This window comes from Pipistrellus kuhlii, unplaced genomic scaffold, assembly GCF_014108245.1.
Source record: "Pipistrellus kuhlii isolate mPipKuh1 unplaced genomic scaffold, mPipKuh1.p scaffold_m20_p_3, whole genome shotgun sequence".
NCBI lineage: Eukaryota > Metazoa > Chordata > Mammalia > Chiroptera > Vespertilionidae > Pipistrellus > Pipistrellus kuhlii.
Window position 1 is genome coordinate 167,061,410 of NW_023425529.1, and position 27,820 is coordinate 167,089,229.

Here is a 27,820-nt window from a genome sequence, read left to right on the forward strand (position 1 = left end):
CCATATTCCATTAGCTAAGACCAGTCAGTAATTTTCCCCTCCCTACTTGTCCAGCATTCCCATCAGCCCAGAGAATTTCCTGCCAGAAAAGCCCACCTAGAATCCTTTAAAATCTCTTATCTCCCCATCCCTGGAGTGCTCAACCCATCTGGTTTCCAAATGACCTAATAAATTCATAATTCTTTACCCCTTTCAGCTCACGCATACCTCCTTCAACACATATCTCCTAACACCTAGAAAGCTGCTGAATATTCCACTGAGATCCGCCCCGAGACCTCCCCTAAAATGTCCACCTTAAAACCCTTAGGCAGGAGGACCCAGCACCCTCTCGCTCCTGTGAGCACGCCCAGACATGTCACCTTTACTTCTGAGGCCCTTCCTTTGCCTATAACTTGTTTCCTAAGCCCATTTCTTCTACGAATTACTTGTCCTATCTCTGTGATTTTCTAAATAAATATTATCTTATCATTTGAGTTTTGGCTCTGAATTCTTTCCTAGCCAAAAATTAAGTACCAAGGTTGCTGCCATTCCCACTGCTGCAAACACATCTATAGTTCAGGGAAACAGTGTACTAGAATTAGGATAGGGATTCAGGCATTTCATAAAAGGATGATCGAATATATCAAAAAATTTATCTTCTCATTTCCAACCTAGAGGACTAGGCAAATGCTGATAACATTTATTTGCTGATATTTTGTTGACATTTGTAAATGTTGCAACTAGCCTTCCTTTAGTAGACTAAAAGTTATTCCATTTTAATCTCATGCAGGGGGCATTGTGTCCCTAAATTCTGATGAGGCTTCTCTACCAGGGGGAGTGGTCTCCCTACCCTCAAGGGAGTTCTTTCCACTCCCAAGATTAGGGATTAGTGCTATAATACATTACCAGAGGAGATTGTACCAGCCTCTTTTGAGGGAGTTGCCTCGCAAGACAATGTTGATTCTCCTCAGGACTCATCCCACCACCTTTGTTTCCAAATCTATGACTAGACTCAAGTAGAAACAGGTCCCTAAAGATGAGGTGCAAAGTGTTACCCAAGAAGAAGTATGCTACATACCAAAAGAAATACTTGAGCTTTATATTGTAATTAGGTAGTATACAGACAGAAATCCAGGCAGCATATATGGGAATGGATATTAAGGGTGTTGGATGATGGAAGAAAGAACATAAAATTAAATCAGGCTACATTTATTGATATGGGTTTTCTAAGTAGAGATTCTGCATTTAATGTTGCAGGATAGGGTTTTAGAATGAACTGTGTGATAGCTTGTTGGTTAATTGCCTGGAAAATGTACTAAAAAGAGCCCTGGCCTGTGTGACTCAGATGGTTAGCCATCATCCTGTGTACCAAAAGGTTTCTGGTTTAATTCCCAGCTTGATCCTTGGTAGGGAGCATGCAGGAGGCAAACCAGTCTTTCTTCTTTTCTCTCCTTTCCTTTCCTCTCCTTTCCTCTCCTCTCCTCTCCTCTTTCCTCTCTCCTCTCTCCTCTCTCCTCTCCTCTCCTCTCCTTCTCTCTCCCTCTCTCTCTCTCTCTCTCTCTCTCTCTTCCCTTCCTTCCTTCCTTCCTTCCTTCCTTCCTTCCTTCCTTCCTTCCTTCCTTCCTTCCTTCCTTCCTTCCTTCCTTCCTTCCTTCCTCCCTTCCCTTCCCTTCCCTTCCTTTCCTTTTCTTCCTTCCTTTCTTTCTCCCTCCTCCCTTCCCCTCCCCCTCTCCCCTCCATCTCCTCCCCTTCCTTCTTTCTTTATTTCTCTCACTTACTCTCGCTCTCCCTTCCTCTCTCTAAAAATCAATGAAACTATGTATTTTTAAATGGAACAAAAGCCCATGAAGTGAGTTGGAAATGTTGAATCTGCCCTCGTTTCAGGTAAAAGAAACAATTTAAAGACTTAAAGAGACTGGGACGTTAGAGAGGATTTGCCATTTAAGACCTTACTCAAATGATCCAGAAGACCTACCTTTCACCGTAACTGTGAAAAATAAGCTTGAAAAGGGGTCCTTAACACCTTTGAAGAGCTCTGTGATCACTGTTCTCTGTAGAACAGACCTTACAGTGAGAACTGTGGTCAATGAATGAGAAAAATGAGACGCAAGGAGGATCTTGGGTAACAGGGGCCAAGAGGCAGGCTCCAAGTGCCAAAACCAATGTGGGCAAGTCATAACCAAAGAAAGCAGAGTGAAAGCAACAATCAGAATAGTCTGACTCTTTTACACCGCTTATAATGTTGGATATTTGATCATGGAGCTCCCAAAAGTGAACGTGATAGAATACCTATGAATACATTCATACTAGATCTGTAGAAGCAGAAAAGTTCTAGGTCAAGTGAACAAAAATCTAACCTGGATAAAAATAAATAAATAAATAAATAAAAATAAAAACTGAGTCACAAAATAAAAAGCATCCAAATTGGAAACGAAGAAGTAAAATTGTCATTATTCCTAGATGACATAATACTGTACTTAGAAAACCCTAAAGAATCAAAAAACTACTAGACTTAATAAATGAATTCGGCAATGTAGCAGGATACAAAATTAACACCCAGAAATCTATGGCTTTTTTATTCACCAATAATGAACTCACAGAAAGAGAAACTAAAAAAAAAAAAAAAAAAAAAAAAAAATCCCATTTACATTGCAACAAAAAAATTAAGTACCTAGGAATAAATTTAACAAAGGAGGTAAAGGGCCCATACTCAGAAAATTACAAGATGCTGAAAAAAGAGATAGAACAGTGGTCGGCAAACTGCACCTCACGAGCCACATGCAGCTCTTTAGCCCCTTGAGTTTTTAGCTAAGGCCAGCTTAGAATTACCCTAATTAAGTTAATAACAATGTACCTACCTATATAGTTTAAATTTAAAAATTTGTCTCTCAAAAGAAATTTCAATTGTTATACTGTTGATATTTGGCTCTGTTGACTAATGAGTTTACTGACCACTGAGATAGAGGAAGACATAAACAAGTGGAAGAATATACCGTGTTTCCCCAAAAATAAGACATCCTCCGAAAATAAGACCTTCTTACAGGTTTCCTTCTGAGTGAAATATAAGGCATCCCCCAAAAAATAAGGCCCCCCCTAGGCTAAACATGAGAGATTTGGTCCACTGATTCTGAAAGAAATGGAGTCACAAGAAATTCACCAGAAAATTCAGGAATTGGATTGTTATGATGATGTTCCAGAAGATGATGACATGATTGTCATTGAATAAATTAGTAAATTCTTGATACTGTAGGATTCACAGTTTGTCTGGTTTGTGTTGACAACTACCGTACTACCGTACCATATACAGGTAATAAATTTCCTTTATTTTCATTTAACAATAAATGTGTACCGTGTTCTTCTTCATGGAAAAATAAGACATCCCCTGAAAATAAGAACTAGCGCATCTTTGGGAGCAAAAATTAATATAAGACACTGTCTTATTTTCAGGGAAACAGGGTATTATGTCATGGATTGTTAGAATCAACATAATTAAAATGTCCATACTACACAAAACAATCTATAGATTCAATGCAATCCCCATTAAAATACCAATGGCATATTTCAAAGACTTAGAACAAACTCTCCAAAAATTCATCTGGAACATAAAGAACCCTTAATAGCCACAGCAATCCTGAGAAAGAAGAAAAATGTTAGAGGGATAACAATACCAGATATCAAGCTATATTACCAAGGCACAGTTCTCAAACTGCCTGATACGGGCATAAGAACAGACATATAGACTAATGGAACAGAACAGAGAATCCAGAAATTGACCCAAGCCATTATGCTCAATTAATATTTGACAAAAGAGGGAAGAGTATACAAAGGAGTCAAGACAGTCTCTTCAATAAGCGGTGTTGGATGTGTAAAGCATGTCTGGCCATTTCTCCTTCCAAGCAAACCTACCAGAGAACAACCTGTTGTATTTCTTGAAATTCTGTCCACTGGAAGGATTTTCCTTCACCATTGTCCTTCGGGAATGTTTTAGAATGGGGCTATTGTTCTGTAGTCATCCACTTTCTTTTCAAAGAGTACAAACTTCCAGTTATAATAAGATGAGTAAGTTCTGGGCATCTAATAATTAGCATGGTGATTATAGTTAACACTGTATTATACAATTGAAAATTGCTAAGAGGGTATGTTTCTGACTCCGCACACAAGAAAAATTGATTCATGTGAGATGATGGATAAGTTAAACCATATTGTGGTAATCATTTCACAATATATATGTGCATCAAATCATCACATTGTACATCTTAAATTTATACAATATTATATGTCAATTATATCTCAACTAAAGGCCCTATGACAGTCCTGGAGCCCCGAGATCAATCGCCCCACAGAGAGAGGCCCCACCCACTTGCCATAGTGCCACCAGTCAGGTAGCCTGGGCCTCCCTCTGCAGGGCCAAGGTTCTGTGATCGGTCGCCCCACAGTAGGAGGCCCTGCCTATCCGCCGTAGCACGCCGGTCAGTGACCTGGACCTCCTTCTTTGGGGCAATTGCAGAGTCCCCCCAATCAATCAACCCAGTGGCCAGTGGCCTGGGCCTCCCTCTGTGGGGCGATAGTGGATTGCATTGCACCTGCCTTGGCTGGCCTGGCACTAGTGCTTATCATAGCGTGGTTGTCCGGTCATTCTGCTGGTTGGTTAATTTGCATATTATGCTTTTATTATTATAGATAATGCTGGGGGAAGGGGGCAGGGGTTGCGAAGGCCAACAAGGAAAAAGCAAAAATGAAAGATACATGATGAAAGAACTGCAGAACATTATCTGGGATTCTGGATTCCAAATCTCTTTAACTGATTTTGTTTTTAATAAATAAATTTCCTTTTATGCTTTAATTCAGACTTAGCTGAGTTTTTGTGAGACTTAAGAGTACTGACTATAATTCATAGAGTAAAATTTCATAAATTCAAAAAGTCATATAAAAATATGCTCACTAGCACATAGCATCCAGAAATATATCTACAAAAAAATTCAATGTTACCAGTATTTGGTCCAGAAATATGAAGACAATTTAATGTTAGGGATTTTATTGATATGACCCAGCACATCAACAGACCAAAACAAAAATAGTATTATTTCAATAGCTGATTTTTTAAACTAGTAAAATTTTAAATCTATTCTTTTTAAATTCTTATTAATTAGGGTTAAAAGGATATTCCATTAAATAAAAAATATTATCTAACTAACCCATTAGCTAAAATCATATATAACCTTCGAAGGCTAGCTGTATTCCCAGTCAAATTATAAAATCAACTAGAGGCCTGGTGCACAAAATTTGTGCGTGGGGATGTGTGTCCCTCAGCCCAGCCTGCACCCTCTCCAATCTTGGAGCCATAATCCAGGACTGCTGGCTCCCAACTGCTCGCCTGCCTGCCTTCTTGATTGCCCCTCACCGCTTCTGCCTGCCAGCCTGATCACCCCCTAACCACTCCCCTACCAGCCTGTTTACCTTTAACTGCCCTCCCCTGCAGGCTTGATCGCCCCCAACTGCACTCCCCTATTGGCCACCTTGTGGCAGTCATCTTGTGTCCACATGGGGGAAGCCATCTTTGACCACATGGGGGCAGCCATCTTATATGTTGGAGTGATGGTCAATTTGCATATTACTTTTATTAGATAGGATAAGAGAAACACACCAATTTTTTTTTTAATATATTTTATTGGTTTTTCACAGAGAGGAAGGGAGAGGGATAGAGAGCTAGAAAGTCTATGAGAGAGAAACATCGGCCAGTTGCCTCTTGCATATCCCCTACTGGGGATATGCCCGCAACCAATGTACATGCCCTTGACCGGAATCAAACCTGGGACTTTCAGTCCATAGACCGACGCTCTATCCACTGAGCCAAAATGGTTTCGACCAAAACACACCAGTTTTTAAATGGACAAAGACATCAATAAGAAAAGCACAAATAAATATATTGACACCAAAAAATTACACATCACTAATAATTAAGAAAGAGTAAAATAAAAAGCTTTAAAACAATAGAAGCTAATCTTGACTATCATACGGAGAATTAAAACACTTATTTAAAACTGGTTGGGAGGTAAACTAGTAAAAACTTTTATAAAGAGAAATTTGGCAAAAATATATTTAAAACTTTAAAAGTATGCACACTATTGTTTCATAAGACAAGTAAGAAATTCTGAAATTTTTATTTATAAAGCCATTTTTTATTATTGTTTATCATTACTAAGTAATCAAGTATATGTAGTGGAAAGGAAAAGAACAAAAATATAAGGCTCTTTTTATAAAAGGGAAACTGAACTGGAACTGAAAATTTGGTAGAAATTAAAGTAATTTGAGGGTCTACCGTATCTTTTCACCTGCCACATAATCAGTCAATTATGTTCTCTCCTCCTCCTCTTTTCTTTTATACTTGATATCTTCACCTTGTTCAATACTCCCACATCCTTATATCTTGTGTAAATGGCTTAAGTTTACCATAAACCTCCAGCCCTGCTCTGCTTCATGGCAACTCTCAAAGAATTCTTACAGTTTCTGTCCTACTCTTAATTACTGTTCTTTAATTACTTATTCCAAACAAGATCATCTTCTCAAATGGCATCACTGGCATTAAGTCAGAGGCTGGCTAACTCTTAGCTTATATCTGATCCAAACAGCTCTGGTAAGGATAGCAGGGAGCATGGGCAGGACAAACACTCTGAGATTTCTAGTGCAGAGACACACGTGGATGCACATGCACACACACACACAATCCTGGAAATCAACTTGGTGTCCCAATAAGGGCAAACTAATAAATTATGCTCATCAATAGGGGAGGGATAAATGCACAGCATATAGCAATATGGAAACCATAGGTGATAATATAAGAAAGAAATCTGGATAGAAAAATCATAACTATTCTTAATTTTGTTCTTGATGGCTTCATATTTTCCCAAATCTCCATACTAAACATAATTTCTTTTATAATCTTAAAAAAAACAATCACTTTGCGTAACAATATTTAAAATTTTTCTTTATAAATAGAAAACATTTTAATTACCTTTCCAACATCACATCTTGTACCTTCATTCACCATCCCAGGATCTGGAACATCTGATCCTAGCTGAAAATCCACACCCCAACATTTGGTGCCTCCACTGGGGGTCAGAATAATAGCAGGCACAATTCCAAATACAGGCATCTCTTGGACATTCTCACATTGAAGTTTTCCACACAAAGCATTTCTATAAAGACAGAAAAATAAATGTAAAATGCACCGGTATAGATACAATAGAAATATTATATATATGTACATAAATAGAGTGTACTGCTATTTAGCTTAAAGGAATCTCAACAGAAAGAGTGTGTGAGAGCAACAGAAATCAAACCAGCTCTCTTTAAATACGGCAGAGAAGAGCAGAGGTAAATGGATGCTAAGGTGCAAATTAGTAGGGTGCCAGGCGGTGCCGATGCTCCTTTTTGCACACCTAATCCCTCCTCACTGTCTATCTAGGGCTCAAAAAAACCTAACAAAGTTTCTTATAAACATGATATAACTTTACAAGTAGAAAATAATAGAATTACATCAAAATACAATTGTGCCCAGCCGGCGTGGCTCAGTGGTGGGTCGTCAACCTATGAACCAGAAGGTCACATTTCAATTCCCAGTCAAGACACATGCCTGGGTTGTGGGCTCCATCCCCAAGGTGGGGCATGCAGGAGGCAGCCAATCAATGATTCTCTCTCATCATTGATCTCTCTCTCTCTCTCTCTTCCCCCCCCCTTCCTCTCTGAAATCAATAAAAATATATATTTTTTAAATTTCAACTGTGTCTTCTTTAAAGAAGTATGACAGGAAGGAAATTAGATTATGTAATGTAAAATAAGAAAGGACTCCACCTTTCTTGGCTTGGCTCTGAGTTACTTACTTGAAGACTCAATCCATGGCTCATCAATACACCAAGGCTGTGTGAGTTAAATGCCCTTCCAAGTCCTTTCATAACATACTAAGTACCCCTAACATCAACTCTTATAAGGCTGTATTGAAATTTCCTATTTAACTTATCACTTTTAAATTATAGAACAAGAAAAACATAATAAAATATAAAATTAATTTTGTGCTTCTATGGATTTAGCAACACAACCTTTTAATGAAAGGAAGAAAGAGGAGGAAGAGTGTTTATTTGTGATTCCAGTGTAGTACATAGATCACATGTGTCAAACACAAGGCCCGCGGGCCAAATCCATCCTGCCAGGCCTTGCAATGTGGCCCGCACCACTCTGTCATCACTGCACTCCGCTGCGTTTCCATCACAATGACAGTTTATGACTGTTCAGTAAACCATTCGGCCCGCGATTTAGGCTGGATTTTAGATTTTGGCCCCTTCTCTGATTGAGTTCGACACCCCTAACATAGATAAACAAAGATTCTAAAAACCATTTGATTTCAGACAGATAATGTCAAAAGGGGTGACTAATTTTACCAGTTCTATTCAGTCTCCCTGAAACCTTGTGTTGCAAAACTGTAAGTTTGAAAAGTTTGGTATTTAAGGGGGAGAAAGTTAGCAGTCACATGGAGTTATAAAACATGACTAGTTGCCAAAACTGGTTTGTCTCAGTGGATAGAGCGTCAGCCTGTGGACTGAAGGGTCCCGGGTTCGATTCCGGTCAAGGGCATGTACCTTGGTTGCCGGCACATCCCCAGTAGGGGGCGTGCAAGAGGCAGATGATCGATGACTCTCTCATCCGATGTTTCTAACTATCTCTCTCCCTTCCTCTCTGTAAAAAATCAATGAAATATATTTAAAAACAAAAAACAAAACATGACTAGTCTTGTAATCATTCATTCTCCTTTATAACCTCCCAACACTTACCCAGTGGCACACTTCTTGTATTCATTATTAGAGAAGCCACAATTACCAAATCTGTCACCTTTAGAATTCACATCAATGAAACAATCTCTCGGGGCAGCCTTGGCTTCTGTAATGTTAAAAAAAAAAAAATGTTTAAGTTCTGGCAATTTATTTCAGAAATAAAAGTATTCCCTATGATAGTGCATACAATTGGATGAACTGTCTCAATATCCTTGAAAAAGTTTTAGCCTTACAGGGAAAAAATTTTGTTCCACATTTTATACTTAACAATCAACTGTAAAAAAAAAAAAAAAAAAAAAAAAAAAAAAAAAGCTTAGATTATACTTAAAAGTTAGCCTAAACTCAAACACTCGAGGCCTAAAAGAAGTGCAACTATAAATAAACAAGATGAAACTATAAATAAATTAAAACGCTCACACAGTATGGGTAGCATTTTCAGCATAGTCATTCCCACTGTTCTCAAACACATATCTTTTGCACTCCTGGTGAGGAAAGGTTGATGAAAATATTACCAGCTATTATTTGGTTTTTTATTTACCATATGTGGAAGCTTAATTTAGGTATTCCTAGATAGACTGACAGCCACAACTGATAAAGTAGCATTCTAGCCCAGCCAGTGTGGCTCAGTGTTGTCTGTTGTTACATTGAGGACAGTGATTGTGAAAGAATGAGATCCTGAAAGCTGTAATGGAGATATGTAGGAAGACCCTGAAGAAGCTGGGGACACTAAACCCCTAAATTCTGATGAGTCTTCTTTGCCAGGGAAGCAGTCTTTCCACCCCCATCGAAGGGGATTAGGCGTGCACTGCCTGAGCACTCGAACAGAATCATCCAGTCTTCCTGGATCTCAGGCCTGCCAGCCTGGGTACTATAACTATTATACACCATTGGCTCTTCTGACTCGACAGCTTGCTGACGTACCCTGCAAGGGATCTACCATTCTCTGTGACTGTGTGAGCCAAATCCTCAAAATCATAGTGAATGCTTACCATGGGAAAAATCAAAAAAAAGTATTACCAAGATGTTATCTAAAGATCTGGAACAAGTAAAAAAAATAATCAGCTAGAAAGGTAAAAGTGGTTTCCTCAATGAATGGAGATATTACTTACAAGTACACTTTAATTTTTCATAAACTATTTAAATAATTTGAACCTTTATGTGTAAATATAAGTTTAATAAAAATGAAAATTTTAAAAAGAAAATCAGAAGAATTTTTAAACATCCTAAATATATTTCAATAATAGAATAAATTAAATTTATGTAATAGAATACTCTATTGCATTATGATCTAAATGTAAATCTCAATATAGATGGATCTCAAAAATATTTTGAGTGAACAATGAAAATAGCAGACCCCAAAGTATCGGGTCTAGTAATAATTAATGTCGTTTTTAACATTAGTTTAAAATCTTGCTTGGCTTTGACTTGTATTGACATAACCTTCAAACACGTGGTATCTACAGAACGTGTGAAGTGCAATTAACAAGTTTTGCTTGAAAAAGTTTGTGTTTGGTTTGGTTTTTGTTGCAAAACTAGGGCTAAGAAGATGGCGGATGAAGAGCATATTCGGCACTGCATGCTTTACCAGTTCCAATTAGGAAGAAAAGCAAGTAAGGCTGCAAAAAACATCTGTAGTGCTCTTGGTCAAGATGCAGTTAGCGCCAGGAAATGCCAGCGTTGGTTTGAGAAATTTCGCGAGGGAAATTTTTCGTTAGATGACAAGAGTGGTCGAGGCCGTGTGTCCAATTTTGATCAAGAAGCTCTTCAAGCTCTTTTGGTGCAAAATCCTCAAATTACCCAACAAGAGCTTGCGACAACTTTAAATTGTTCACAAAAAACAATTTCCAATCAGTTGCGTGCACTTGGCAAAGTCCAAAAGTTTGGAAAATGAGTTCCTCATGAGTTGACCGACAACAACCGTAATCAAAGAGTCACAATTTGCAGTTTGCTCCTCTCTCGTCAAAACCGTTTGCCATTTTTAGAGCAAATTGTTACCGGAGATGAAGAATGGGTGCTGTATGTTAATTTGAAAAGGCGGCCTCAATGGTTGGACAAAAATGAGGCTCCACAGCCCACGCCAAAACCTGACTTGCATGCGAAAAAAGTGATGTTGTGTGTTTGGTGGAATTTTAAAGGAATTCTTCATTATGAACTTTTACCATCTAACCAAACCATTACAAGTGTAGTGTATAGTGCCCAATTGGAAAGGTTAGCCCAAGCTTTAAGAGAAAAAGAACCCGCGCTGATTAATCGGAAGGGCGTAATTCTTCATCATGATAACGCATGACCGCATACTGCAAGAATCACTGCTGAAAAACTGCGCCAGTTGGAATGGGAAGTTCTCCCTCAACCTGCATATTCTCCTGATATTGCCCCTTCCGATTACCATTTGTTTCGTTCTTTGCAAAACTTTCTTCTTGGAAAAAAATTTAATAATGAAGAATGCCTCAAAAATGCATTGACCGAATTTTTTGCATCAAAATCACAAGAATTTTACAACAGAGGGATTAAAATGCTTCCTGAGCGTTGGGCACAAGTAGTAGAAAACAACGGCAACTATATTGTTGATTAAATTTTGTTGTATTGTTTAAATAAATTCGATTTTAAAAAGTATTAGAAAACGACATTAATTATTACTAGACCTAATATATCCCCATACTATTTATATGAATTAATTAAAACTAAAATTTGGTATTCTGTATATGTATATATATACTGAAATTTTTATTTCCACTTTTAACCAAAACTAAAGCAAAAAATAAATAAAACAAAAGCAAACAATTATAAATAAAATATCTTACTTGAACCAAAGATGACTTGACACTGAGCATCATAATATTGGCACATGCCATTGTAACAATAGGCTTTGTTATTCTGGCAAGGATATCCATTCTGAATAAAAACATCTGGCTGACAGAACTGAGAAGTACCATTGCAATATTCTGGAACATCACATTCATTGGTTTTTCCTCTACATAAAGTACCTCCTGGAAGAAACTAGGATAATAAGATTCAAATGAAACAGGAATGTCAGGACAATTCCTACAAGTTAATCAAATTTGAAACTATGGTATTATATGTATAAAAGTTCTAATAGCCAAAACTGGTTTATCAGTGGATAGAGCATCAGCCTGCAGACTGAAAGGTCCAAGGTTCGATCCCGGTCAGGGGCATGTACCTTGGTTGCGGGCACATTCCTGGTGGGAGGTGTGCAGGAGGCAGCTGATCCATGATTCTCTCTCATCGATGTTTCTAACTCTCTATCCCTCTCTCTTCTTCTCTGTAAAAAATCAATAAAATATATAAAATAAAATAAAAAGTTCTAATAACAACAAAAGATTAAATAACCCAAAGGAAAAATGAACAGAGGCCAATAATAGGCAATTCATAAAAGTCATAAAATACAGGGGAAAACATAACCTCATTGATAATCAAAAGAAATGCAGATTTGCCCTTCTGGCATGGCTCAGTGGTTGAACGGTGACCTGTGAACCAGGAGGGTATAGTTCAATTATATCCGATTTGTGGGTTCAATGCTCAGTGTGGGGCATGCAGGAGGCAGCCAAAAAATTATATTCTTTCATCACTGATGTTTCTCTCCCTCTCCCTTCATCTCTAAAATCAATAAAAATATTTAAAAAAAGAAATGCAAATTAAACAAAAATATAAAAGCACATTAAATTTATTAAACTAACCAGGATTATAACACTTACTAGAAACCAATGGTAATGTAAGGAAACAAGCATGTGACTAGACTAGTGGGTATAGAATGGGTGGGAAGTATGTAAAATGTTTGCCAAAAATGTTAATATTCAAACACTGCCCCAACAGTACTACTTATAAACAAAAATTGGAAGCAATCCAAATGCCCATCAATTGACTAGGTAAAGAAATTATGGTATAACCATACAAAGAAGTACTAACTATACAACCATGTAGAACTACATAAGTGGAAGAAAACCCATTGTATCTTATTGAAAATACCAATAGGAAAAATATATGTATCTATGTTTAGCAACTTAATCCCCTTCTTTGTATGCATGTGCACACACACATTCTAACACACACACACACACACACACACACACATTCACAATCATTTTTATACAGAAAAAAATAACTAAATTAATAACATATCAAAAATGGCTATGTCAGGAAGGTTAAAATAATGAGTCTTCCACTGTCTGTTTTCTCTACTTTGGGATTGTGGAATTTTTAATAAAAAACATAGATTTCTCTTAAAATTAAAAAATGTTTTTACTTAGGAAAAAAATCTCATTAGACTGTAGTGAAGAGAATGTGATGCAAAACTATAAACAACTGCCAAAAATGTTTCATGTAATCATGTAATAAACATAACGTTCTCTTACAGATCAAAGACATTTTGATATATAATACTGTTCCTTTTTCTTTCTTTTTTTCCAAAATAGGGAGAAATTTCTTACCAAACAGTCTTTACAACAGTCACCATATGCACATTCAGCAGATGATTTAAGCTTACAAGTACTTCCTTCACAACAAGGGTCCAATTCACATTCCTGTGAAAAGAAAATGACTGGCAATAAAGAAATGAGTTATTGTCATCAATATTCATTAATAAAATTCTTATCTTAGACCTCAAATCTATTTCTTTCTAATCTGGCAATAGCAATTAATCTCTGGAAATAATGCTGGATTTGTCAGTGATTCTTTAGCTGCAACTACCAGGTCTCAACATACATCAAATCATCGAGAGTATGTACCTTCATCTGCTGGTACTGCCAGAACAAGATACCATAGATGATGTCTTAAGCAAAACAAATTTATTATGTCACAGCTCTGGAGGCTGGACATCTAGGATCAAAGTTCCAGCCAATTAGTTTCTGGTGAGGACTCTCTTCCTGGCTTGCAGACAGCTGCCTTCTTGCTGTATTCTTAAAAGGCCTTTCTTCAGTGTGTGTTTGTTCAGAGAAAGAGAGCAACTTAGAATCTCTTCTTATAAGGACACCAGTCCTATCAGATCAGAGATCTGTCCCTAAGATCTATCCCATATTAATTTATGGGTGACACATTTAGTCCACAATAGTGTTTTTAATCATCACAGGAAATTAAGCATCCATGAATGCATCTCTCTTCATGCTCAGGGTCTGACTTCTCTGTTGAGTGGGTCTTCACCCTATGTGGACCTTCTTTTTTTAATTTAAATTCTTTATTGTTTAAAGAATTACATGCGCAGAAACCGGTTTGGCTCAGTGGATAGAGCGTCCGCCTGCAGACTGGAAGATTCCGGGTTTGATTCCGGTCAAGGGCATGAACCTTGGTTGCGGGCACATCCCCGGTGGGGGGTGTGCAGGAGGCAGCTGATCCATGATTCTCTCTCATCAATGTTTCTAACTCTCTATCCCTCTCTCTTCCTCTCTGTAAAAAAATCAATAAAATATATTAAAGTATTGCATGAGTCTCTTTTTCCCCCCATTGACCTCTCCACAGCCACCTCTAGCCCCAAGCATCAGCCCTCACCCTCCTTCTGTCTATGTCCATTGGTTGTGCTCATATGCATGCATACATATCCTTTGGTTGATCTCTTACCTGACTTCCCTCATAGGTTATATAATCTGTTCAATGCTTCTATCTCTTTGGTTCTATTTTTATTCATCCATTTATTTTGTTCATTATATTCCACAAATGAGTGAGATCATGTGATATTTATCTTTCTCTGACTGGCTTACTTCACTTAGTATAATGCTCTCTAGTTCCATCTATGCTGTTGCAAATGGTAAGAATTCCTTCTTTTTTACAGCAGCATAGAATTCCTTTGTGCAGATGTACCAGTTTTCTAATCCACTCATCTGCTAATGGGCACTTAGACTGTTTTCAAATCTTAGATATTGTAAGTTGTGCTGCTATAAACACAGGGGTGCATATATCCTTTCTGATTGGTGTTTCTGTTTTCTTGGGATACATTCCTAAAAGTGGAATCACTGGGTAAAATGGGAGTTCAATTTTTAATTTTTTGAGGAAATGCCATACTGTTTTCCACAGTATCTGCACCAGTCTGCATCCCTACCAGCAGTGCAAGAGGGTTCCTTTTTCTCTGCATTCTCACCAGCACTTGTCATTTGTTGATTTGTTGATGGTAGCCATTCTGACAGGTGTGAGATGGTACCTCATTGTTTTGATTTGCATCTCTCAGATGATTAGTGACTCTGAGAATGTTTTCAGCTGAAACCGGTTTGGCTCAGTGGATAGAGAATCGGCCTGTGGACTGATTGGTCCCGGGTTCGATTCTGGTCAAGGAGATGTACCTTGGTTGCGGGCACATCCCCAGTAGGGGGTGTGCAAGAGGCAGCTGATCGATGATTCTCTCTCATCGATGTTTCTAACTCTCTCTCTCTCTCTCTCTCTCTCTCTCTCTCTCTCTCTCTCTCTCTCTCTCTCTTCCTCTCTGTGAAAAATCAATAAAATATATTTTTTTTTAAGAGAGAGAGAATGTTTTCATATATCTCTTGGCCTTCTCTATGTCCTCTTTCAAAAAGTATCTATTTAGGTCCTTTGCCATTTTTTGATTGGATTGTTTATCTTCCTTTTGTTAAGTTGTATGAATTCCCTCTAAATGCTGGAGATTAAACGCTTATCAGAGATAACATTGGCAAATATGTTCTCCAATGTAGTAAGCTTTGTTGTTGTTTTGTTGATAGTTTCTTTTGATGTACAGAAGCTTTTTATTTTGATGTAGTCCCATTTTTTTTTTTTCCCCTTAGTTTCCATTGCTCTAGGAACTGTAGCAATAAAGATAATGGTACAACATATGTCTGCTATTTTGCTGCCATGGCTGCTTCTAAGATTTTTATGGTTTCCCTTCTTACATTTAAGTCTTTTATCCATTTTGAGTTTATTTTTGGGTATGGTGTAAGTTGGTGTTCTAGTTTGATTTTTTTTTTTTTTTTTTTATCTGTCCAATTTTCCCAACATCATTTATTGAAGAGACTGTCTTGACTCCATTGTATGCTCTTGCCTCCTTTGTCAAATATTAATTGAGCATAATGGCTTGGGTCGTTCTCTTTTCTATTCCATTGGTCTAGATGTCTGTTCTTGTACCAGTAGCTGGCAGTTTTTAGAACAGTGGCTTTTTATCTTTCTTGGCTTTTCCCACCCCACTATGGGCCACCATTTCTCTCCTACCCTACAAGCTCCCACCCACCAAGACACCTACTTTCCTATGTTCCAACTTTATGTCTTCAGCTCTGAATTGTTTAGGAAAGGAAGGAAAAACGGAAGAGAGAAGATAGGGGAAAGGAAGAAAAAGTGAGAAAGGACGGAAAACTAGATTTCTTATTTCTTATTAAAATAAGATGCCAACTTTGAGGGAAACTGGGTTAAAAAAAATACACTGCACTAGTTTTGTAACTTTTTGTCAGCAGAGTGGTGATTTCAGGGGTGGGGGCAGTAGAGAATGAAGATGGAAGAGGATATAAAGGGATAAATGGTGGAGAAAATATATAAAGAAAAAATAAAAATATTAATAATAAATTAACTGTAATCTATACCTTACATCATACAAAAAATTTAAGTCAAATGGATCACATACCTAAATGTAAAAGTTAAAACTATATAGCTTCTAGGAGAAAACATTGCAACCTTGGATCAAAAGATTTCTTAAATATGACACCCATAAAAGCTTAAATTAATAAAGTGGGCTTCATCAAAATATAAAACTTCTATTCTTCAAAACATACTGTTAAGCCAATTAAAAAAAATAAGCTAGAGACTGGGAGAATATATTTGCAAGTCATATATCTGACAAAGGACTTGTATCCAGAATATAAGTACTGTCCAAATTCAGTTATAAGAAAACAACTTAATTTTTTAAATGGGAAAGAGCTTAATTGACATGTCACCAAGAAAGACAGATGACAAGCTGAAAACATGCTCAAAATCATAAGTCATTAGGGAATGCAATTAAAACCTCAATGAGGTACCACTTCACACCTAATAGCACAGCTAACCCTGAAAAGACTGACTGTATAAAGTAGTGGCAAGGTTGTAAAAGAACTGTAACTCTCATACACAGATGGTAGGAACGTAAAATGGTACAACCACTTTAGGGAATGGTTTGAAAGTTTCTTAAAAACTTAAATATACACTTACCATATAACACAGGAATTTCATTTAGGGTATTTACCCAAGAGAAATGAAAACACAAGTTCATGTAAAGACATGTAGGTGAATGTTCAAGCAACTTTTTGTGTTAATACAAAACACCAGAAACACCTCAAATATACATCAAGAGATGAACTGACAAACTGTAGTTTATCCATATTATTCAATGATAATGAATGATACAAACAAATTAATTACCGTATTTTTCGGACCATAAGACGCACTTTTTCTCCCCCAGAAGTGGGGGGAAAAAGTCCCTGCATCTTATGGTCCAAATATAGCCTACACATATACTTTAAAAAAAAAGTTTTTTTACTTGCCCGGCTCTGTGTGGTCTCTGTGTGCTTGCCCGGCTCTAAAATGGTTCTAAATGCTGCTGTTTACTTTACAGGGTTGATTACATGTGTTTATGACTGTGATGTTGGGTTTTAATGCACATAAAATATTTTAGGACACTATTTGTTTCAGAATCTTTTTTTCTTCATTTCCCTTCTCTAAAAACTGGTGCGTCTTATGGTCCGGTGCGTCTTATGGTCCGAAAAATATGGTACTGACACTGCAGCAATGTGAATAATCTCAAAATAATTATGCTGAGTGAATAAAGCTAGACAAAAAAAAAAAAAAGAGTATTCCACTTACATGAAACTCTAGGAAATGCACTCTAATGTGTAATGTCAAAAAATAGGTAAGTGATTGTCTGAGGAGAATGGGGCAAAAGAGATTACCAAGGGTTGTAAAGAACTTTTTGATAGTAGTGACAGTTTCACATCTATATATATAAAAGCCAAGCAACCGGAATGCCAGAACAACCAGAACAACAGATGGGTATGACTCGCACTGCAGCCCCGATTCGCCCCTCACTCTGAATAGGGACAGGGCCAGCCAGCCAACTGCCTGTGGTCCCTCCCCCAGCCAGCCACACCCTCAATTAGGGTGGGAATGGCTGGCTCAGCCCCTATTAGCCCCAATCGGACCCCACCCATGCACAAATTCATGCAGCAGGTCTCTAGTATGTATATAATACATCAACTTGTATGTTTTAAACATGGGCAGTTTATTATTGACCAAGTCTTCAATCGCCTATTTCTTACCCTTTGCTTTGTCTTGACCTAATTTTAATAAAGCTTCTTTCTTTTATATAGGTCCCTGCACTCTGCTTGTCCCCCTCATCAAAATAGCTTCTTCTGGAAATCAGCTGACCACAACAGAATACTTTCCTATCAGTCCTCACTGGTTATTCCCCTTGCTTCTTAGCTCCTCCTTAAAAGATTCTACTTATCTATGCTTTGCCCCCACTGTTACCCTATTAAAGGAAAACCTTTTTCTCTTTGATTCTGAGATACTTCCAGATTTCGGAGATCAGAGTGGTCTTCCTATTACAGTAGCCTTTCCCTTATCTAAGTCCTAATTTAGTTTTTTGACATTGTATTAAATTATAGTTCAAAAAAGCTGTTAACTGTTTTTTAAAAAAAAAAAAACACTGTAAGATGGCTTCATTAAAAAAAGAGAATTAGGAAACAGTGTATACATGTATTCTGATTATGATAAAAGCATTATTTTAAATGGTTTTGTAATAACTAACCATTAATGGACAGAAGTTAATTTTCTACCTCAGTCTGCATGAACACCTCAATTAAAGAGTAATCTAAAAAATTTTAATTTAAAAAACACTACTAAAAAATATAAAGAAGCTATGATAATAATCTTGGAAAAGGAGTAATATTACTCAAATAAAAAATTCAAAAAATTTTAAGAAAAATAACTGATAAATTTGCCTTCATTTAAATTTTAAAGTTCAATATAATAAGAATACCTGCGATAAAAAGCTAAATGACAAGAATAAACCCTAGTGTAAACTGTAGACTTTGGTGATAATGATGTGTCAATGTAGAGCCATCAATTGTAACAAATGTACCGCTGTGCTGCAGAGTATGGACAATGGAGAAGTGCTTGTGTGAGGGGCAGGCAATATATGGAACTCTCGGTACTTTCCACTCAAATTTGCTTTGACCCTAAAATGTTCTAAGAAATAAAGTTGATTAATTTTTTTAAGCTTAATAATAAGCAACAGACAGAAAGGTAATACTAAAACCTATTCACAAAGAACTTTGCCCATAATACATGAGTTGCTAGAAGTAGATTTTAAAAAATCAACAGCACAACTTATAAACTTATGCAGGATATAAAATAATAACTCATAAAAGGAAATTATGCATGTGGTCTAAAAGCATATGAAAAGTGATAAAAACTAAATGAAAAGAACTATGTTATTTGAAGCAAACATAATCAGTTGAGAGGGTACATGGGAGGAGCTAGAGATTATGGAAGTTCTCACACTCCATACAATCCTACAGGAAGAACTCTATGTTAATAATAAAGTGCTATGGTTCTAACTTCCCTTTTCCCTTCTATAAATACCTCCTTATCTTGGCATGTAGGCCAGAGTGTGCACATATAATCATGTGATTTTTATCCTTCATTTTGTTTATGTGATGTATCACATTTATTGATTTACCAGACTTGCATCTCTGATGGGTAAAAAGGGTGGGAATGAGGGATATCTGTCATACTATCAACAATAAATGTACATTTTTAAGAATAAATTATTTTAAAAACATGAAATATGTAAGGATAGCCGAAACCGGTTTGGCTCAGTGGTAGAGCGTCGGTCTGTGGACAGAAAGGTCCCGGGTTCCATTCCAGTCAAGGACATGTACCTTGGTTGCGGGCACATCCCCAGTAGGGGGTGTGCAAGAGGCAGCTGGTCGATGTTTCTCTCTCATCGACGTTTCTAGCTCTCTATCCCTCTCTCCTCTCTATAAAAAATCAATAAAAATATATTTTTTTTTAAAAAAAAAGAAATATGTAAGGATAAAGAACTGAGAATGCCTGGAAAGGCAAAGAATTTGGTCATCCTAATAACATAATGTTAATTTGAAAATTAAACATGCTTTATTAGGCTTTATTTTCCTCACTTGAAAATGATAATATAAAAAATATCAATCTGCTTGAGTTACTGTGAGAGAATTACACCATGTAAAACATTGAGCAGAAGTCCTGACATGCGGCAATAACGCGATGAAGGCTAATTACAATTTCATCATATAATACATACTGCCTTTCTAGAATGGGAAGTCTTCTGGCAAAGCCAGGTGTGGTCGGGTGAAGCAGAAGAACTTGTGGGAAAGATTGAGAATAGAGTGATGTTTCCACAAAAATGAACAAATTTTCTTTAAAATTTAATGCTAGGCCCAGGAGAAGGCCATTTGGAGAGGAAAATGGCTAAGATATAGAACAATAATAATAAAAATGAGCATAGGCTTATGGAAATAAGTATGGGCATCATACTTATTTGATAAAACCACAGGTCAGTAGGTAAACTGGAGGTTAATTAAGGGAGGATGTTAATTTCAGTGCCAAGAACTTTGTTAATGAAGGGCTCTGGAGAATGAGCCAGCTTCAATTTATTATTAAAATGAGTTCAACCAAATAAATATTTCTGCAATGGCAGTGCCAGACAGAATGTTAAGACTTTACCAGTAGAACCAAGTGAAAAATCAAGTCATTCTTTAAAGTAAATAAATGACCCAATAACCATAACAGAAATGGTATAAGCTACAAAAATAAAGAAAGAATCGGCATGGCGCTTTCCTTGACATCAAAACAGATGACATCATTAGTTATGTTCTGGGAAGGAGGAGATGACCAATCCCAGGAACAGGTCCCTACAAGGAAAATGCCAATCCTCTTTCTGCCACTAAATTTTACTTTGGCTCCTATGCCAGAGTTGCCACAGCAAGCTATTTAATTTTTTGCAAACCCTGAAGTAAAGTGACAAAGCAAAAAGCAAACATTCAACCAACCTTTGGAGAACCACAGTCACACTCTTCCCCGGGGTCCACCAACTTATTGCCACAGAAAGGAGCACTATAGGCCTCATCAGGCTTGGGAATATTAAGAAGGCAGTTTCCTCCTTTATTTAAAGTTAACTTCTCAAAGTCCTCTGCACTGCAACTGCTGAAGTTCCTGGAACCTCTATAATAAACATCAAGAAAAAGAGCTCATGTCAGAGCAATTTTTTCAAAAAAAATTTGTCATGTCTTCAACCAAATAGAAATGAATACTTAAAATAGTAGTTAATAAGCTAACCAAAATAGAGAGAAATGAAAATTAATGTCTATTTCTAAAAAATATAAAACATTATTTCAGTTACTATATAATAATTACTATTTGGGTTACAATATATTATACATCTATGAAAAAAATCTTCCAAACAATCACTTTCATTGAAATACAAAATCATAAATCTTGTCAGAATACAGTTTAGAAATTATCTAGTCCTATCCAGAATTAAGTTATATTTATCTTCCATAGTAAAAGTACTTGGAGCTAGCTATACGTTTACCCAATCTTCTTTTCACTTATTGTTTTACTCTTATCATTATAAAATATCTCCACATAATCCCACTAACTATTAATGGGAAACACACCCATAAATACAACAAGAATCTTCTAGAAATCCAAATCACATTAAAATTTTATCAGGGGAATTTTGTGCCCTAAAACAATCTATTTTTCATCAGGTTGAGCAATGTTGCTAAAGTAGCAGTGGGAATAAAAACAGTTGCATTATAGTGTTTGAGTCTCTGTTCATCCAAGGAATCTAAGGAACAGTTTCTTCCTGTGAAATTTTGTCCCCTGGGTATTCAGTTTACACTTCTTTGCTAACTGACCCAAAATCTTAGGGAAGGAGATAGGCCTGGCTCTAGGCTTTGGGGAATGGAAGGCAGTCTGTCTAGAACATTTTGGTACTGTTAACTACTCTTCGACAAAAAGGTATTTGATTATGAGATGCTGAAGGATTTTAACAGATTAGCAGAGAAGGAACATGAACAATCAATTGCCTATTACAAAAGAATGAGTAAAGACAGTATTTTGACTCACACAGAAAGGAAATGCAGGGCATAAGCTTTTTGACAATAACAACACTTGTTTTCCACATTCTTCTTTTTCTTGCTATTCTCTGTTTAAGAATATTGTGAGGAATCTTTTTTTTTTTTTTTTTTTACAATATCATTCATTCAACAAATATTTGTTAAAACATTTCTTATATTCAAGGCATTCATCTCTGTTAAGGGATAAAACAGTAAACAAAGCAAACAAAAATCCCCAACCCTGTGAAGATGACATTCTAGTGAATGAGACTGTAAACTTAGTAAGTAAATTCAAGCTCTAGCCAGTTTGGCTCAGTGGATAGAGCATCGGCCTGCAAACTGAAGGGTCCCAAGTTCAATTCCAGTCAAGGCACAAGCCCAGGTTGTGGGCTTGATCCCCAGTAGGGAGTGTGCATGAGGCAGCCAATAAATGATTCTCTCCTATCATTGATATTTCTCTCTCTCTCTCCCTCTCCCTTCCTCTTTGAAATCAATAAAAATATATTTAAAAGTTATATATGTAAATTTAATAGCATATTAGTTGATAACTACAATTGAGAAAAAAGGTGAAGAGATGAAGGGGATGGCCTGTGTAGGCAAAGAAATGATTCCAATTTTTAAAAGAGCAATCAGGACAGACATTTCAAACATTGTGACAATTGAATCAAAACTGGCTATTTGGGGCAAGGAAATATTACAGAGAGAAGTAAAAAGTACAAAAACCCTAAGATAGAAGCCCGCTTGCTCAAGAAAAAAATAAAGCCAGAAGGCTGGAGTAGGAGTGAGTAGTGAAGAAATGGGTAATGTGAGATACCATCAGCAAAGGTGGAAATAGGCCATTATAAGAAATTGACTTTTTTACTGAAAGGAGATTGGAGAGAGGGAGAAGGGAAAGAATGACAATAGAAAGTGTTGAGCAGGAGCTTCTTGATCTGAACAGGATTACATGGCTACTATGAAGAGGCTACTGCCGAATTCCACTTAACAAAGAGCAGCCAGATAGCAGTGGGAGTAATAAGAAGTGTTTGGATTACGTATATGTTTTAAAGAAATAACCATTCAGAAGAAGAACATGCCATAACAGAGAAGTCAAGGAAGACTCTGAGATTTTTGTTCTGAGCTGCTAGAAGGAAGAAGGTACCATTAATTGACATGGGGAAGACTGGGTAGAGCAATTGTCCATAAATATATGTGTCTATTAGTGGACTCTTCTATTTCATTTGTTTGTTTTTCTATATTTGCATCAAAACCCCATTTTTCTAAATCCCATGGCTTTATAATAGGTTGTCTAAAGCAAGTTCTTCTATAATACTTTGAGCTACTTGTTTAAATAGGATGGTGGTTAACAGTGGGAAGGGGGATAGGAGAGTAAATAAAGGTAAAGGGGCAAAATATATAGTAATGAAAGATTATTTGACATTGGTTTATGAACAATTGATTCATGACTAAACTGACTATTAAAAATAGCAATGAAAAGAAAGTTTTTTTAACAAATGATATCAGTTCAACAAAGTATTCATATTGGAAAAAACTTTGCCTCTACCTTACACAATGCACAAATGGTGATTTGAGGTGGATTATGGACCTTAATATGAAAATCAAAATCAATGAAGAGTTGATTTTGTCACTAAATGTCACCAAAAAATTATAAAGACCTTTCTACAAGTCAATAAACATAGACAACCCAATTAAAAAAAAAAACTGGGGAGAAATGGAACAACATCTTCACACACAAAAAATCCAATGACCTATAAACATGAATGTGATCTACTCTAATCTCATTAGTAACCAGGAAAATGCAAAATAAAAGCACAATAAAATACCACTAAATACCCAACTTATTATTGAAGTTTGAAGTAAATAATATCAATTACTGGTGAAGTAGGTAGTGGGCACTCTTTGAACCCCACAACACATCTCTTCCATTTACCTTTGATTTCAGCAGAGTAATAGTGGCCAGTTCCCTCTAAGCTTTTTCCCTCAGGTGCAACTCAAAAACATAGAGGAGTTCAAATCCCAGGGGGCAACCATTAAACCAAAGAAAGATGAAAGCAACAAAAATAAACATGTACTGCAGCTACCTACACCAGAATGCACAAACATCACAAATACAATGTTGACTAAAAAAGAACAAAACAAAAAACATACCAGCAGGAAACATACTGCATACTGATACATTTCAAAACCCCTAGTAGATCTCTAAAACACTTAGTACTGAACTCTATATATATGTTTTCCTACAGATACATCACTATGATGAAGTTTAATTTATAAATCAGGCTATAGTAAGAGATTAACAACAATAACTAATAATCCTATCTAATAAAAGACTGATATGCAAATTGATCATCACTCCAACACACAAGATGTCTGCCCCCATGTGGTCAAAAATGGCTGCCCCATGTGGACACAAGATGGCTGGCAGGGGAGGGCAGTTGTGGGCAATTAGGCCAGCAGGGGAAGGCAGTTGGGGGTGACCAGGACTGCAAGGGAGGACAGTTAGAGGCAACTGAGCTGGCAGGGGAGCAGTTAGGCATCAATCAGGCTGCAAGGGATTGGTTAGGGGCAATCAGGCACGCAGGCAGGCAAGCAGTTCAGAGCCAGCAGTCCTGGATTTTGAGAGGGATGTCCGACAGCCTGTTTAGGGGTCCCAGATAGGAGAGCGTGCAGGCTGGGTGGAGGACACCCCCGACTCCATGCACGAATTTCTTGCACTGGGCCTCTAGTAAAATAGAATAGTTATAGAAATATGCTATAATAATAGCTATGTGAATGTGGTCTCTCTCTCTTCTCTCAAAATACCTTATTGCACTGGTTTGCCCTTCTCATGATGTTGTGAGATTATATAGTGCCTGTATGATGAGGTGAAGTGGATACACTGGACAAAGGAATGATTCACATCCCAGGCAGGATAGAACAGGACAGTGTGAGATTTTATCACATTATTCAGAACAGTGCAAATTTAAAACTTATAAATTTTCTATTCAATATTTTCACACCATGGTTGACTGGGTCACGGTTCGACTGCAGAAAGTAAAACCACAGAAAGAGAAACCACAAATAAGGAGGGTAACTGTAATTCTGTTTATTAACTAATTAATCTACTCTATAATTAGAGCTCAAAAGAGCCAAAAATGAAAAGTAGTTAGGAATACATTTAGGTGGCAAAAATGTAAAGAAAATGAAGGAAATTATTACCATAAAAATTAAGGTATTGTTTAACTTTAAAGGAAAAGGTGTAATAGAGAAAACTACAAAAGGGATTTCTGAGGACTGGTAAGTGACATAAATGTTTACTTTATAAAAATGTGTTCACTGTAAGTTTTAGCTAGCTTTTCTATAAGTTTTATTTATGATAATAAAAGTGTTTTGTTCTAATATATCATAACTTGTACCAGAATAAGAAGACCCAGCAAAAATTATTTGCAGTCCTTCACTTCCTATAGCTAGGCTCAGCAACATACAGTAAACTAGAAGGGCCCTTATTCAGGTTTAAGAAATCCTACAGAAAAAAAAAAGAAAAAAAAAAAAAGATGACTTTGCTCAACCTGATGGTGGTTATTAGAGATCAGGAAGCTGACATGGGCCATAGCATTGATAAGAAGTAATCTTCCTATCTAATAAAAGAGTAATATGCAAATTTACCATCACTCCAACACACAAGATGGCCACCCCCCTGTGGTCAAAGATGGCAGCCCCCATGTGGACACAAGATGGCCACCACAAGATAGCCAGCAGGGGAGGGCACTTGTGGGCAATCAGGCCAGCAGGGGAAGGCCATTGAGAGAAACAATGCCTGCAAGGGAGGACAGTTGGGGGCAGTCAGGCCTGCAGGGGAGGGAAGTTGGGGGTGACCAGGTCAGCAGAGGAAGGCAGTTGAGGGTTTCCAGACCTGCAGGGAAGGGCAGTTGGGGGGGTCCAGGCTGCAGGGGAGATCAGTTGGGGGTGACAGGGCCTGCAGGGGAGGACAGTTAGAGGTGATCAGGCTGGCAGGGAGGGCAATTAGGGGTGACTAGGCCAGCAGGGGAGGGCATTTAGGGGCAATCAGGCCAGCAGGGGAGCAATTAGATGTTGATCAGGCTGGCAGGGGAGTGTTTAGAGGGTGATCAGGCTGGCAGGCAAGCAAGCGGTTGGGAGTCAGCAGTCCTGGATTATGAGAGGCCCAATGGGATAGGGCCTAAACAGGCAGTCGAACATCCATCAAGGGGTCTCAGATTGGAGAGGGTGTAGGCTGGGCTGAGGGACACATACCCCTGTATACAAATTTCGTGCACCAGGCTTCTAGTCACTAAGAAAAAAGAATTACCAGGCCAGTGTGGTTCAGTGGTTGAGCATCAGATCCATGAACCAAGAGGTCACAGTTTGATTTCTGTTAAGGGCATATACCTGAATTGCAGGCTTAATCCCCAGTGGGGAAAATGCAGGAGGCAGCCAATCAATAATTCTCTCTCATCATTCATGTTTCTCTCTCTCCTTCTCTCATCCTCTCTCTGAAATCAATAATATATATATATTTTTTTTTTTAAATAAGGAAATAAGAACATAGAATAAAGATAAAGGACACAGAATAAGAGGCAAACTTGAGGTGCAGAGCAGGCTCTCTCTGATTTAAAAACAACACACACACACACACACACACACACACACACACACACACGATGATGCAATAGAAAACAGCATCATTAATAAATCTAAGAAATGTATTGCCATCTGGTGGAGCAGGTCAGTCCATTTCACTTAGGAATAGGCTAAAGCCATCTGTCTAATGAGGCCCACCACATTTTAAATTGTCAATCCAACACTATCTGTCCTATTCTGTCCTCTGCCCAGAATACTTCCCTGTTCAAAGTAAAAATTAGTATGATGTCTTCTCTAAGATAATTTACATTTTCCTCAAGAGAAGCAGGCTCCCCTTCATTCAGAAGTGAAGGTATCACTTATGCTCTTTTTTGGAAGGTGGAAAATCTTTCATTCTCCAAAACTTGGTATGTCTAGATCTAAAAATCAATGTGCCTATATTAGAAGTCTTTTAGGACCAAGTTTTTCAAGTATTGCCTCGGATTATAGCTTCCAAGAATCTCTGTGTTTGCTATGGACCCAATTTTAGCCAACCATTCCTAAAGTGCTTCTGCACTAATCCCCTATAAGCAATGAAATGCTGACATGTCATTCTTTACACAATCTCTCCAGGCCCAACTGTCTCTTTAACTATATCTCCTAACTTAAGACCATTCTTGAGCCACACCCCATTTCAACTCAGTAAGCCCAACATATTTCTGCTTCAGATATAAAAAATCAATAAAACAAAAACAGAAACTCAAGTGGTGACCATTTGCAAGCAGTGAATACTTACATTTATCCAATACTTATATTTACCCACAAGCTATCTCTCTACCCCAACAACAAGTAAATTACAAACAAGGCATTCTTCTTTTAGCCCCCATTAATTTTAACTTATTACACTAACATATAAAATTATTACAAGGTCAATAAAATATGTGGAAACTCACATACTACCTTGTTACAATCACAGAACCTCCCCAAAAGGCAAAGGCAACAATCAACAAATATATGTATCCTAAAATCCTTATTAGATTGCTAAACAAAAGTGTGGAACTATTATGGTACTGGTAGTAATGAGAAAATATTATCAAGACAATCCACTCAGATATATCTGAAATATAGTTATCCTCTGATCTTTTTTTTTTTTTTAATAAAGTTAAGCCCAGCTGGCATGGCTCAGCAATTGAGCACTGAGCTATGAACCAGAAGGTCACAGTTCGATTCCCAGTCGGGGCCCATGCCCAGGTTGTGGGCTTGATCCCAAGTGGGGGCATGAAGGAGGCAGCCGATCAATGATTCTCTCTCATCATTGATGTTTCTATCTCTTTCTCCATCTCCCTTCCTCTCTGAAATTAATAGAAATATATTTTAAATAAATGT

At 37.3% G+C, this 27,820-nt stretch overlaps 1 protein-coding gene across 5 annotated transcripts in view; it reads right to left on the reverse strand.

Annotated features, from left to right (window-relative positions):
* The window catches only part of ADAM9 (ADAM metallopeptidase domain 9), a 98,304-nt gene that overhangs the window by 29,717 nt on the left and 40,767 nt on the right, over positions 1–27,820 (reverse strand). For all 5 annotated transcript variants that reach the window (XR_006742999.1, XR_006743000.1, XM_036455202.2 and 2 more), the window contains 5 exons: positions 20,807–20,978; positions 13,250–13,342; positions 11,606–11,801; positions 8,805–8,910; positions 6,992–7,175 (listed from right to left, as the gene is read on the reverse strand). Coding sequence is in view for 3 of the 5 variants with exons in the window: in XM_036455202.2 (XP_036311095.1) it covers positions 6,992–7,175; positions 8,805–8,910; positions 11,606–11,801; positions 13,250–13,342; positions 20,807–20,978 (751 nt within the window). In the remaining 2 variants the exon portion in view is untranslated. The remainder of the gene's footprint in view (positions 1–6,991; positions 7,176–8,804; positions 8,911–11,605; positions 11,802–13,249; positions 13,343–20,806; positions 20,979–27,820) is intronic.